The sequence below is a fragment of the Nelumbo nucifera genome, chromosome 2 (assembly GCF_055504915.1).
Source record: "Nelumbo nucifera cultivar China Antique chromosome 2, China Antique-T2T, whole genome shotgun sequence".
In the NCBI taxonomy this organism is placed as follows: domain Eukaryota; kingdom Viridiplantae; phylum Streptophyta; class Magnoliopsida; order Proteales; family Nelumbonaceae; genus Nelumbo; species Nelumbo nucifera.
Window position 1 is genome coordinate 24,773,754 of NC_142650.1, and position 14,573 is coordinate 24,788,326.

The 14,573-nt window shown below is 38.3% G+C and overlaps 1 protein-coding gene across 1 annotated transcript; it reads left to right on the top strand.

The window, feature by feature from the left end:
* The first annotated feature begins 4,844 nt into the window (after positions 1-4,844).
* Positions 4,845-7,683, top strand: LOC104595298 (Pentatricopeptide repeat (PPR) superfamily protein). The gene has a single exon (XM_010255975.3). It carries the CDS (start codon positions 5,003-5,005, stop codon positions 7,283-7,285), a length of 2,283 nt encoding a protein of 760 aa, XP_010254277.1. The 5' UTR covers positions 4,845-5,002; the 3' UTR covers positions 7,286-7,683.
* Positions 7,684-14,573: the final 6,890 nt, after the last annotated feature.

Sequence of the window (14,573 nt, forward strand, 5' to 3'; positions counted from 1 at the left end):
CATTCTCATGTAATGTTGATCACATGGTTTCAAAACCAGACCGGATTAGACAGTCAGACCAGTTGATTTAAGAACCAGTCAAGTAATCGGTTCTATTTCATTCTAAAACCGTTTTTTGATAAAAAAAAAACCATTGATTTGGTCAGTAAACCGCTGAGCCAGGTTATTGAAACAACAATCCGAATAATGGTTTTGACCATTTTTTTATTTTTTGAAGTTAGAACAGGCCGTCCATTCAGTTTTATGTCCAGTTCGATTTTAAAAACCTTGATTGACCATACATCCAAAGGACGGGGTAGTAGCCTTTTTATATATAAAAACCAAACCATACAAGTTAAAGAAAAAAACACAGCTTTTGTTAACTTTTCTCAAGATCTAGTGAACTAGGGCTATACCTAAAGCTAATAAAAGAAAGCATGCAATTAGGCTTTCAATCTCATGTAAACTATATTTATATCTATAGTATCATTAAAAGTAGTAATGAGCTTGTGGTACTTTTCTTTTTGACTAACATACTCCTATTATATGCAAATGGATCGGATCGGATTCGAATCAAGGTATATTTAAAACCGATTCGACATTATTCATGTCAGATTCGATCCGATTGGATTTGATAGGATTCAATTTGAATTCAGATCCTATTGATATGTTGGAGTTTTGGATCTGATCCGATCCGACTTGTTTTTTTAATTAATAAAAGAAAATTAAAATATAGTAATTTAAATAAAGTAAAAAAAATATAAGTATTTTTTTAATTATTTTCATCATATATATACATGTTTTTTATAAAAAATAAATAATATAGTAAATTTATAAAAATATACTTATAAATAGGGGGTGATCCGAATCTGATCTGATTTCTAATTGGATCATATTATCTGATCCAATCCGATCTGATTTCTGATCGGATCATATTATCCGATCCGATCTAAAGATCCAAACAAGGGTGATTCGAATTCGACCAGATGGGATCAGATCAGATTGAATTACAATCTGATCTATTTGCACCCCTAGAACTTGGTCAATTTTAATTGTGAGGGTAGAAAATATAACTTAAATACTACTTTTTCCCTCATTTAATTCTATCTAATTAATGGAGAGTTAATGTTTTTGTTTTCATTTGTTTTTTGGAATCACCACATCATCAACAGAAAAAAAAAAGAAAGAAAACATGTTTTTGAACTCTATTTTTGTTCCCAAAGGGAAAAACATGGTTTTGTTTCAAAAAACAATACATGTTTTTGGAACGAACAAAATATTAGTTTTTAAAACAAAAACAAATTTTCTACATCAGCAACAGAAAAAAGAAAGAAAGAAAACATGTTTTTGAACTCTATTTTTGTTCCCAAAGGGAAAAACATGGTTTTGTTTCAAAAAACGATACATGTTTTTGGAACAAACAAAATATTGGTTTCAGTTCTCAAAACAAAAACCACATACACAACCAAAAACATGTTTCTTGTGTTTTTTGTTTTAAGAAATTATCTATTTTCAAACAAAATGGTTCTGATTTGTTTTTGGAACCAACAAGAAAAGCAACTCACATTGTAGAATACCCCCTAAGTCTTATATTTAAGATATTAACTCTCATTCTCTATCATCAAATCCTATATTTAAGACATTTTTCTCACTAATAAATTCTGATAATTAGATATATATATCCAAAAATAAAATTATTTTCCTATTTGATTGGTAGCAGGTCAACAGTTCAACCTTTGGGTCAAATGTATCAACACTTGGTGCCATAATTAAATAACAATGAACGCATCTCTAATATTATATATTCATCATATTAAATAAGAATAAATATAATAAATAATAAACATTTTTATAAACAAAAAAGTATAAAAAAAATTGGCCACATATTATTATCAAATGGTCATCATCTAAAATTACCACACGAAACACATGCACATTTGCTAGTATTCATTATACATATCTATTTTTACCGGATTTGGATGGTCAAAAAGATACAAATTTAGATATGTGCTGATTGTTGCACTTGCACATATTAATGCGCGTTTGATTGGCATCAACCAAAGATTGATATTAGTCTTAGGTGCATCCCATCATAATCATATACTGTTCAAACAAAGATCTCTCTCTCATGGGAGGAGGGCCCAATGGCCCATGAGCCCATATTTGAGAGTTTGGAGTTTGGACAGGTTCTGAGTTGGTGGTGGGTAGGGATTCACATGGGTCACTGCTCACTGGCACGGTGGCACCCGCGTGGAACACCTAACCAATTACCCCGATGGTTCGGGTCGGGTGGTCACCCCCGAACCCGAAGTAGTACTTGTAAAGGTTTTTGTTTTGAAGCAAAGAAAAGTCACTCATTGGCGTCATGGAGTACAATTGATGTCTTTTATGAACTTATGATAAATTAGGGTTCAGAGGTCTATTTTCATCATTCATCAATCAGTCCTTCCTTGTAGGAGCACTAATACTCCACAGCTTAAGCATTAATGATCACGTCTATACGTCATGAATGACTCATCTCTTGTACTATACACGTGTTACTTATCTGCTCCATCCAATTCGGATGTCAATGGGTCGGATAAATAGTGAATCTGGCTTCACCAGACCGTATATGTAGGGATTAATAGGAACCCCGATTGGGGTCGGGGTCGGAGATGGGAATTGAAGTCCTTGTCCCGCCCGATCCCAATTATATATATGATGCTGCTCAATCTGAGGTGGTATACGAATCGAGGAGGGCAATCAGATAGTCCTTGCTGAAAGGGTGGGGTCGAGTTACAAGAACAAGGCCGTACTTCAAGATCTGTGATCAAGGAAACAGAAGTTAGAGGCTCGAGGAGTTATCCCCGGGTAAGAACTCCGACGCTCAAGTCAGTAGGCAGTGATAGGATAGTTGGGCCGAGCTATAAGGATGTCGATCCGAGCTAAGTAGCGGCGTAGGTCTCAGAAGTTTGATCTCTTACCTTGAGCATGGAGTACCTTTTTATAGCCGAAGATCCGTGTCTTTGTCAGACTAGGCTTCCGGGGTTGTCAGGATGAAGTTAGCCGCCGAGGTATTCGGGATAGAGTCTCATTCCCCAGCGGAGTCGTCTTCCTTACTCCTCTTTACCCGTAGTTGTGCTCATCCATATGACGTGACTGGAAGGATAAGATAGGGTTCCACAGTAATAGCGTAGCTTGGTCGAGCTAGCCCGACATGGCCAGGCTATGCCGACCTAGCCGAGTTAGGATGACATGCAAGGCGATAGTTGGGCAGCCACGTGTCTCGCAGGGCTAGCTCAACTATGACCCGAACAATATATATATTAAATGTTATTTATATTAAATATATATTATTATATTATTTATATATATCAAAACATATTTATAATTTAAATTATTTATTTATTTTTAAATAAATTTATTTTTCAAAAAAATACTGTTATCTAAAAAAAATTCGGAAATTCAGGTCTCCGTAGGGAACCCATCCCCATTGAGGATCGGGGGTGGAAGACAAATTTTATCCTCTACAGGGATTAGGAACATGGATTAAGGTTAATTTTAAAATCGAGGTCGGGGATAGAGAATATGATCCCTGCCCCATTGCATTCCTACGTATATGGTTGGGTTAGGATTAGGTCTATTTAGGTATAAGCCTATAGGGTCAGGTTAGGGCTTATTTTCTTTGTGCTGAGTCGGGTTATGGTTTTGGGCCTTTTGGCTAATCCATCCCTTTGGTCATGATGCTACTACAAACACTTGTAATTTATTAAATTCTAACTCCATAACAAAAGTTTATGATTTCTTTTCATATATACTTTGATTTTTTTCTTCTTTTAATGATAAAAAATGATACATTAATAACTATAAACCAATTTCCAACTTAAATTAATAGCATTTAGATTTTAAAAATGTATTACAAAAAATACAATTATAATGCTACAAATCAGGTTGGGTCAGTATTAAGTTATACGGAGAAGTACATTACAGCCCACTGCAAAATTCTAAAATTACAACCCCCTCTATAAACTGCATCCTGCGAATTTGACATCAATTCATGGTTAGGATTCATCCCACCTATACGGTAGAACTCAACAGTTATTCTCCCTAAATTATAAGGTCATGTCAGGTTTGGGCTGGGATGATGGATGATCGGGTTAGGGTTGAGAAAAACCCGTACTAACCTCACCCTTTGGCATCCCTATTCCAGCTTTTAATTCCCTCGCCATATTAATATGAGTTCACGTTGTACATCTACAGTTCTAATATTGGGCCAAGTCTATGGTATAATATGATGGAACTAGCATTTATGTCCTCTTTTTATCTCTATCTTTGGTTGAGAGACACTCCAATTGCAACTATTTCAGGGTCGCAAATGATTCATTGAGTCAGATTCGCATCAGGCGGATCAAAGAGAAGTGCTTTTTTTTTCTTTCTTTTAATTACCTAGAAGAGGCATCTGGAATTGGAGAATTAATAAACCAAATTAGAAGTAGAGGGTCCCTGAACATCTATCTCCATGTTTTCTATTGTTGGGTTCTGAGCTGGAGTGAACAGGTTTCTTTTTCTATGCAGCCCAAATGCAACAAACCCACTCAGGCCCAACAAAGTCCCAACTAAAACACATTAGTTTTCCAGATTGCAAGATATGCAGCTTTCTTTAAACTAGAAAACTCCACTGAACGCCACGTTAGCCCCATACAAGTGAGTTGTACATTCAGACTGACGTGGTAAATGGTAATGGGCCATTTGGCCCAGTATCGTCCAGTTCCCGTAGAAGATTCTTGTTTACGGAGGGAGAACAAGGGACGAACTTCCAGAGTTCCAGTGATTTGCCACTTGTCAGTCTCAAGGGATAAGGCCCACTGGACCAAGGCACCATTAACGGCCCAATAATATATTAATATCTGGCGGGAATAACCGTTTATCTGTCAATCGAAATGTACAAGTAATATGGCGATGGCTAGAAAGTAGAAACAATTAAGGGAAGTGCTCGTCTTCCTTCCGGTGCTCGAGATGCCGATGAGATTTCTAGCTCCATTTCATGTCATTCTCAATCCATCTCAATGTCCATTTTCTCTGTTCCTCTCTAAGACTGTCACGCCGTCCTGCATCAAACTTCAAAGGGTGGACGTGGATCTCAACCATGGCTTCTCTCGGTTCAGATCATCTCTCTCCGCCCACCGGCCTCCTTTCACCACCGGAAGATATTCCATCCGTCTTCCTCCTAATGAAGTGTGAATCCATGAAACAACTCAAGCAAATCCACTCTCATATGATCACAACTGGTCTCATACTTAATCCCCCCCAACAGAATCGAATTATTGCTTTCTGTTGCACCCATGAAGCTGGTGATATGGACTACGCCCGTCTGGTATTTGACACAATTCAGGAACCCAATCTGTATATCTGGAATACAATGATCAAAGGATATTCCCGAAGTAAACTGTCCAATTATGCGGCCTTGATGTACCTAGAAATGTCAAGGAAAGGCGTCAAACCCGACAGCTATACTTTCCCTATCTTGCTCAAAGCGTTTAGTCGTGAAATAGCACTTTGTTGTGGAGAGGAGCTACATGCTCAAATCCTCAAGTTGGGTTTTGATTCTAATGCTTTTGTTCAGAATGCTTTGGTCCATATGCATCTATTGTGCGGTCAAATTGAGACAGCCCGTGTGGTTTTCGATAATTGTTCTAAAAGAAACGTGGTTTCTTGGAATGCCATGATTTCTGGTTATAACAAGAGTAAAAGTTTTGAAGAATCCCTTAAGCTTTTCAATGAGATGGAGAAGATGAGAGTATTACCAACACCGGCTACTCTTGTTTCAGTGCTATCGGCTTGTACCAAGTTGATGGACTTGGAGATTGGCATACAGGTTCACCGGTATATCAAAGATCGCAAGGTTGAACCTAACTTGACACTGGAAAATGCTTTGATTAGCGTGTATGCAGCATGTGGGGAAATGGATGCTGCCCTTGAGCTGTTCAAGAGTATGAAGATCAGAGATGTGGTTTCTTGGACTGCCATGGTTACTGGGTTCACAAATTCAGCACAACTTGACAAAGCTCAAGAATTTTTTGATCAGATGCCTGAAAGAGATATCATCTCATGGACAGCGATGATTGATGGGTATGTAAGGGCCAACCGTTTCAGGGAGGCAATGAGGATTTTTTCTGAGATGCAAGCTGCAAATGTCAGGCCGGATAAGTTCACTATGGTTAGCATACTCACGGTTTGTGCACATCTTGGAGCACTTGAGGCAGGCGAATGGTTAAGGGTTTACATAGACAAAAACAAGATTAAGGCTGATATCTTCGTGAGAAATGCTTTGATTGACATGTACTCCAAGTGTGGGAATATAGACAGTGCGCAAAAAATCTTCCAAGAGATGCCTCAGAAGGACAAATTTACATGGACTGCCATGATTGTTGGACTAGCAGTTAATGGGCATGGGGAAGAAGCTCTTGATCTGTTTCATGAGATGCTTAGGTCTTCAGTAAAACCGGACGAAGTAACCTATATTGGTGTTCTTTGTGCTTGTACTCATGGGGGCCTCGTGGATAAAGGGAGGGAGTTGTTCAGCAGAATGACCACCTTTCATGGGATTGAGCCCAACGTGACGCATTACGGATGCATGGTTGATCTTCTTGGTCGAGCTGGGCACCTAATAGAAGCACAGGAGCTTATAAAAAATATGCCAATGAAACCAAACTCCATAGTCTGGGGTGCTCTTCTTGGTGCTTGTCGAGTTCACAAGGATGCAGAACTGGCTGAAATAGCAGTAAAGCATCTCCTCGAGCTAGAGCCTGAAAATGGGGCCGTCTATGTTTTGCTTTCTAACATCTATGCTGCTTGCAATAGATGGGGAGATGTGCGTGAAGTAAGAAAAATGATGATGGATCGCAAAATTAAAAAGACCCCTGGTTGTAGTTTGATAGAGATGAATGGTGTTGTCCATGAGTTTGTGGCTGGAGACCAGTCCCACCCTCAATCCAGTGAGATATACTCAAAGTTGGATAAGATGGCTCAGGACTTGAAACTTGCAGGGTATGTTCCCAATACAACTGAGGTATTCCTAGACATAGGAGAGGAAGAGAAGGAGAATGCACTTCACCAGCATAGCGAGAAATTGGCGATTGCCTTTGGGATGATAAGCTCACCACCTGGGGCCACGATTAGAATCACGAAGAATCTTAGAATGTGCATTGACTGTCACCATGTGGCCAAGTTGATATCAAGACTGTATGATAGGAAACTGATTGTTAGGGATAAGACTCGCTTTCACCATTTCAGGCAGGGATTCTGTTCTTGTAAGGACTATTGGTGATAATCTAATAGAAGGATAAATGCATTTTAATTTTCCTTATCCCGTTTCTCCATGGAGTGTTAGATTTTGGACTATATGAGAGCATATCAAGTGAATCTTTGGTCACAAAGGCAATGCTGTGCATTCTACTTGCACCAAGACAACCAGACAGCAGAACCAACTCTCAAACATTAAATTCTATACCCAGTTATTTTTCTTGTTATTTTTGCTCTTCAACCGATCTGGTTTTGGTGATTATGCTCTAAGGCCATGTTCCCTTCAACTTTCTTTTTCTCTCTTATTTTCTATAAATCCAAACAGCTTAGCTTAAACATTTGATGATGATCAAGTGCCCTTGGGCCTTGATCCTACTTTCTGCTGGCTTTTGAAATGACTTCAGCATCTCCCATGTGCTCACGTAGCAAGAGAAAAACTACCCTTTTAAAATCCTAAAAATATCCTTGTTTGATTTAAGGCTAAATTTCCACTTACAATTAGGAAAAGTGGAACAAAGTCTGTAATTTTTCTTTTCTTTTTTTTTTCTGATATAAACTTGTGCCCATGTGAAATGACTATTTATGATAACTTCACCAAAAATGTAATTTTTCTTTGTTTTTTTTTTTATTTTTTATAAAACTGAAATATATTTTCTTTTTCATCTTTACTTTATTTAACTAATTATTTATGGGTAAATTGCATATTAGTACGGGCTAGTCTCACTTTAATACCTGAATTTCAAAACATGCCACTTGAGTACATTAACTTCCGAAAACTGTCAATTTAGTACCTACCCTTAACAGTTTGTTAGTTATTTGTATCACACGACGACATGTGTGACTTAAATTTCTTAAAAATATCAAAACTACTCTTTTTATATTTTTGAGATCATTTTTATCCTGTTATTCAAAGTATTAAAAGTTTGGGCTTCTTCCTGTTTTAAGTATGGCCATTGAATAAGAGAACAAGGAAAACATCCGCATCCGCATCAAACTATAAATATCATGTCCTCGTTTCAGGTTGTTGGTCTTGATAAATCAGGCACTCCTATTGAGGGGAAGCTAAATGGCTCTCTTGGTACAGGTTTTAGCTTCATCTCATCGTTGTCGGAACTGGACTGGAATTGGTTTTGCAATTACAACTGCAAGCTTGTGACTCATGGATAGACTGAATAAACTGTCCTAGTTTTGGGCAAATGAGTTGGGCTTACAGCAAAGTCCGTTATGAGCATAGAGGTAGCAGTGGTGGAGTGCTGCCCCTGCCAGAACAGGATGAGTTGGTGATAAAGAAAATTAAATGACATTTGAAGGATATTTATGTCTTTTTACATGTCACTTAATGTTTGTGACGATTTTGGACTAAACTAACAATTTTCATGAGTTCAAGTACTCAGTGGCACGTTTTAAAATTCAGGTACTAAAGTGAGACTAACCCCTAAGTATAGAGTACTAATATGTAACTGCTTTCAAGCTTTGGATACCATGCTAAAAAACTTAGGTGGTATTCCTTAGCGCTAAATCGACCTCCAATTCTCGGAATCATTTAGTGAGTTCGTTACCTCTGAACGTGCAGCCATTGTCCTCTGTAATAGCCTAACAATGACTGTTCACTGTTCGCCCATCTCTTCTTCTTCTTCTTCTTCTTCTTTACTGTGATGAACAGTGGAGCCGAACCAGGGTCGCCGATCTTTGTAGCAGGGATTTGGAGAAAGGAAAAAAAGCAATAAAAAGCAAGAGGAAGGAGAGAATGAGATAAAACAAAGGTAAAACAAATAGAGAGATGGGAAGGGGAGGAGCAGCGACGTTGTTCTTTAGGTCGCTGCTTGCGAAGCAGAGTAGATTTGCCCGCTCTGAAAACAAAAGCAATAGATTTTTTGAGAGAAAAAGTTATCTCTTAATTTATGTGTGCCCCTATCAAAAATTCATAAAAAATGATTGATCCCCAACCTGTTTTCCTTCTTCACGTTGTTAAACTCTATTTTAATCTTTTTATTTATATTCTTCTCCTTTCTTCTTTCTTTATAATTCTAATATATTCTATAAAGAAATTAAGATGATCTTTTTATTAATTTAACTTACTATTTTAATTTTTTTACCATTTTCATTTATTGGTTTACCATTTAATAAAGTTTTGTATTTATTTTATGGTGTTTAATTATTTTATTAAAATAGTTGCAATATTTTAATTATCCTTAATAGTATATTTAATATTTTTTATTTATTGGTTAATAAATTTTTGACATTTTGTGCTTTTTAAATAATAAAGGAAAAATGTATATCTTACATTATTTTTTATAAGTATTATTAATATTATTAACATTATTATATTTTATACTTATTTTCTATTTTTATAATATTGTTTATTAATTTGTATTTTTTTAATTTTTTACTTTTATAATAATAATCTTTTTATTACCCTTTAATGTGTATCTTAATCATTTTCATCTATTTTTTATTTAAATAACAACTTTGAAGGGTAAATTTGTAAAATATACAGTTTTCAGTATATTCAGATTCCTGCAAAAGTGAAAAAACAAATTTTCCACTAAATGCTTTTAGAGCTTTTTCGAAGGTGTTTTTGCTTTTCAGACTTCAAACTTTAGAATACAACAAAACGACAATCTACTATCATTTCTTCATTATATATCTACTATCATTTCAGACTTCAAAATTTCTCTGTTTTTGATTCATAAAAGCAGGGGGAAAAGAATAGAATACAACAAAACAGTATATTTACTTGAAGCTTATAAAACGACGATCTACTATCATTTTCTTCATTATAGATTGAGATTTTGGAATTTGATATGCAAATAGATGGAACAACAGCAAATAGCATCCATCTATCCTGCATATTCATGGAACTCAATCTCTTTTGTTCTTAATAAATAAAAAATATTGAAGTAACACAAGATAAGGCCATGCTAAATTTAGGTCTTAGTGGGCATAACCTTAGAAATAAAGAAATTTGGTGCATAGTGTTGTCTCCTGCACTATACCAAAATCCTTGTTTTCTCACACCAACGATCCATCCTATTTCCACACCAAAGAGGACGGTCCAGTTTCCATTCTAAAACACGACAAAATGCAAAACACCTTTACATAACAAAATGCCTTAAGTAATTCTTTAAACCCAACAAGTAGCACAACCTGCCTTAAATCAATAAATTTCACAGGAAGGTTTGGTCACACTGTTGTCTCTGGAGAGTGTAGAAAATAATCATTTCCTGCAAGCCCTATTCAAGTTTCAATTTGACTATCAAGATGCATCTACACGAAAATATTAACTCTAGCATATCTGAAGACGCTCCATTCCCTAAAATTTGGCCATCAAAGCCATTATTCATATCCACAACCCAGAGTTGTCAACAATTCAATCCAGATGAAACTTAATTTATCATAAACCTGTTGCTTCCAGCCATTACTTTACCAATAACATACTATTTCATATGCGACGCATACCTCTTCCCTTTACTGACAAGAGAGGAGGGTTCCCTCGAGCTATAATGCCAGAGCACCGCTCACAGAGGGCAGGTTACCTACTCAACGAGAAGGATACCAGGGGTTATGAAGAATAATTCTAATCATGGTCCATTAGGTTGAGGGATTACATATATATATATATATATATATATATATATATAGTCACTCTGAGACCGTTATATCAGTAATGGTTACAATGATTGCCATGATTGGTCGAATAATAACCGCCTAACAGTCTACTGAATCCCATAACCACCCACTTGAGTCACAAATGCCTGTATTAGCTGAGTTGGCATGATCAGATGGTTGCCTCTCGGGTCTTCTGATAAATGACCAATAACATTCCCACCCCCTTAAGTTGAGCCTTGTCCTCAAGGCATATAATAAGGTATTTTTGGGTTAGTACAGTCTCCTGAGTAGCACATGTTCTAATGAGCACAGTTGGTAGAGGAACCAGGCAGCAATAGTAGTGCCTCTTTCACCTTTGTTCAATCCAATAATAATACTCACTTCCTTGCTGGTCATCATTTCATGAAACCTTGTTGATACCTCCGTTAAAACCACATGATTAACAGAATGCCTTATCAGTAGATATGAGTTGCTTGCTTCTCGCAGGTCCTTCTCAATCTCAAGAGTTAGGATTAATGTTGTTGCTTGCTTCAGATTCATTAATTCCAATGCTGATTGCCAATCTCCCATCAAATTTGCGTGGTTGTAATGTAGGGCAGTACCAGAACCTATATGAGTTAGCCATCCAGATTCTGCAACTGCCTGTGTCAACCACAATGAGAGACTCTCTAGAGAGACAACGCTTCCAGCCCCTACCATGATTGACACCCCATGCACACTGTAATGTTGATGGTTTAATATGGTTGTCCATTGAGATAACCGGCATTCAGAGCTTCATCAATTCTGACTAGAAATAGGAGATCACACTCTACTTCTCCTGAGGACAACAAAACCTTGGGTTGGCCACCTAACGGACAGGTGTTGTTTAAAAGGATAGCCTGAGTACTGGTGGTGTCAACATCTGTCATTGGGTGGCATGCAAGATGATCATTCCATGTAGCTTCCTTGAAATGCCAAAAGGCAAGATCTTTTACTGGAATAAAAGAAGAATTAGCCTTGGGCTTGTTGACTCCACTCTCATGCAACTTGTTGAAACCCGTCGTCTCTCCTTTAAGCCAATATTTGGTGCTAACAGGTTGGATGGTGAACGACAAAATGTAAGTGTCTCTTAATTCAAAAGCTCCCCACTTGATCTCCTTTGCTACGTGGGACTGGAGCCAAAACAAGAATTCTCGAGATGCTGTATAAGCCGCAACCATCCCACAAACTGCATCACCAAGAAAGGCTGCACCAGGGTATCCGACTTCAGTCAAACTACTCATGTTCAATCCTGTTGAGACATGAACTGGGTAGTATTTCCCTTGGTAGAAAAGTGCAGCACTATCATACCTCATAAAATCCACAATGCGGGAATTTTGATGAATAACAATGGCAGTAAGTATGTCACAAAAGGGAGTTTGTATCAGAAGCCGATGCCTTTTTGATAACTGGGATGCTAATTGCGCCCTTGAAGTTGTACAGACCATGAGCTTCTTTGACTGCACTACCCAAGCAATGGATAGAGTGGGGTCCTCAGTTTGTGTAGTAGGCTCCAAATTAATTACTATTCCCACATTGATACTATGCAAAATTGCATAACAGAGTTTCTTAGAATCCTTAGAGTGAGCTTCAACATAGTTCAGTAAATTGATTTTTCATACACACAAGACCTACCCAAACAAACCCATGCTAAATGGAGTGAAAAGAGTGTTGATATCAGTATCAACGGTAATGGTCTCATGTTTGTTTAGATTGGGTACTAATTTCGGATTATGGTCGAACAGTGTCATGGCATTTTTGTTGTAGGTGATGACTTGGAAGTTGGATTTGTCAACAATTGCCATGCAACCCAAGGGCTGTATGTTGCCACTGCATTGAACTTTGGACAAGATGACATTGATTTTCTGTTCGGAAATAGATTGACTGGTGTTTTTAATGGATTGGAAGTAACTGAAAGATGTACCAGACTCTCCCAATTGTTTGAAGATGGCATGGAGATGAGTATCAATTGTATACTTGGCAATGGCTTTGTTCACGGAGTCTACCTGGTGGTGGGATTTGATATTGCTGGCGCCAGAGAAATGAGTTTGGTGGGTGGAATCTACCTTGCCGCCAGAAGCCAGGAATCGGTCTTCTCTGCTTCCCCGTTGTGGTTCTACTATTCTATTTCTTATTTTCCTCGCATCTTCTTCAATAATGAACTGTTTCCTCTCACTCTTGTCAGCGACCATGATGATAGGCTGGTTACCAGGGCCAGGATCCACCTCGAGGACCCAGAGCTCCATATTGCTTCGAACAGATGGGTTAGAAGGCCTCTGACCAATGATCCGGCTAGTGTCCAAGATTGTATTAGACAAGTTCACAGAGCCCTGGTTCTTGGCTTCATCACTGTTCAACTTCTCTAATGTGAGGGGGAGGAAAGGATCCAGACGAGAAATATGCCAACATCTCTTTGCCACTGAACCCTCTTGAGTCTTCTTGCACACGCTATTAATGATTGATCCTCACGATAGCTCCCACTCAACCCAGTAGAAATCTTGTAGGTGATGTCTCGAAAGAGGATCTCCATATCATAGTAAATGATTAGAGAACAGGGTAAACGATTGACAAAATGGTTGTTGGGGGTAGTAGGAGATATAGACAGACCCATACGACCAACGAATTGATGTCTGGTGTCATAAACAGTAAAAGGACCATCTATCATGGAAAAGAAAAAGACATTACCAGAGCTTGTAGTTGCCACTAAGGGGTGACGATGCCATCTCCGACAATGGTCTACCATTGGTGGTTGAACATACGAGCAGAGTCAAAGGATGCCTTCCCCAGAGAAATCCAGGCCAGGGAGGGGGTTCATCAATGGAGGCAAGAGAGGAAAGAAACATGAATTTATATGGCCAATCCATGGGTCTTGGAAAACAGGACAAGGCAATTGTTCGAGCTATGGTTGGGAAACAAGATGGGGAAAACAAAGGCGGTGAACTGTTGATGACATTGGTGACCTGGGATTGGTTTACGAGGAAGATTGTCTGTTTGATGGAGGGGCTGATGGAAAGACCGAGGTTCAATGAGAGGGAGAGGGAAAAGGGGTGAAGGTGGGGTTTGTCACAGAAGGAACAAATAAACATACCAGAGTTGTTGGACGACGTGATGGTGGTCACCGTGTTAGAGTGAGCTTCTCGCGTTCCTTCAAGAATTAAAGTGTTCACTCCTGCTTCACTGATTGAACTCGTTGAGTTCAACACTGGTTTGGAACCCTCCATTGGCTTAAGCAAACTTGATGCCAAGACCAAACTCCTAGAGCTAATGTCCATAGGTGAAGCTCGTTGACTATGTTCTTCTACTGAACCAGTCAGAGGCAGGATCTGGTTGAGCTTCTCTACAATTTCTGCCAGACGAGCCAAGATCCGCTCTTGGTTCCTCTCCAGGCGACTGAGACGATCTTCAATCCTTGCCCTCCGTGCGTCAATGGATCTAACCGGCTCTGATACCAATTGATGCATACCTCTTCCCTTTACTGACAAGAGAGGAGGGTTCCCTCGAGCTATAATGCCAGAGCACCGCTCACAGAGGGCAGGTTACCTACTCAACGAGAAGGATACCAGGGGTATTGAAGAATAATTCTAATCATGGTCCATTAGGTTGAGGGATTACATATATATAGTCACTCTGAGACCGTTATATCAGTAATGGTTACGATGATTGCCATGATTGGTCAAATAATCACC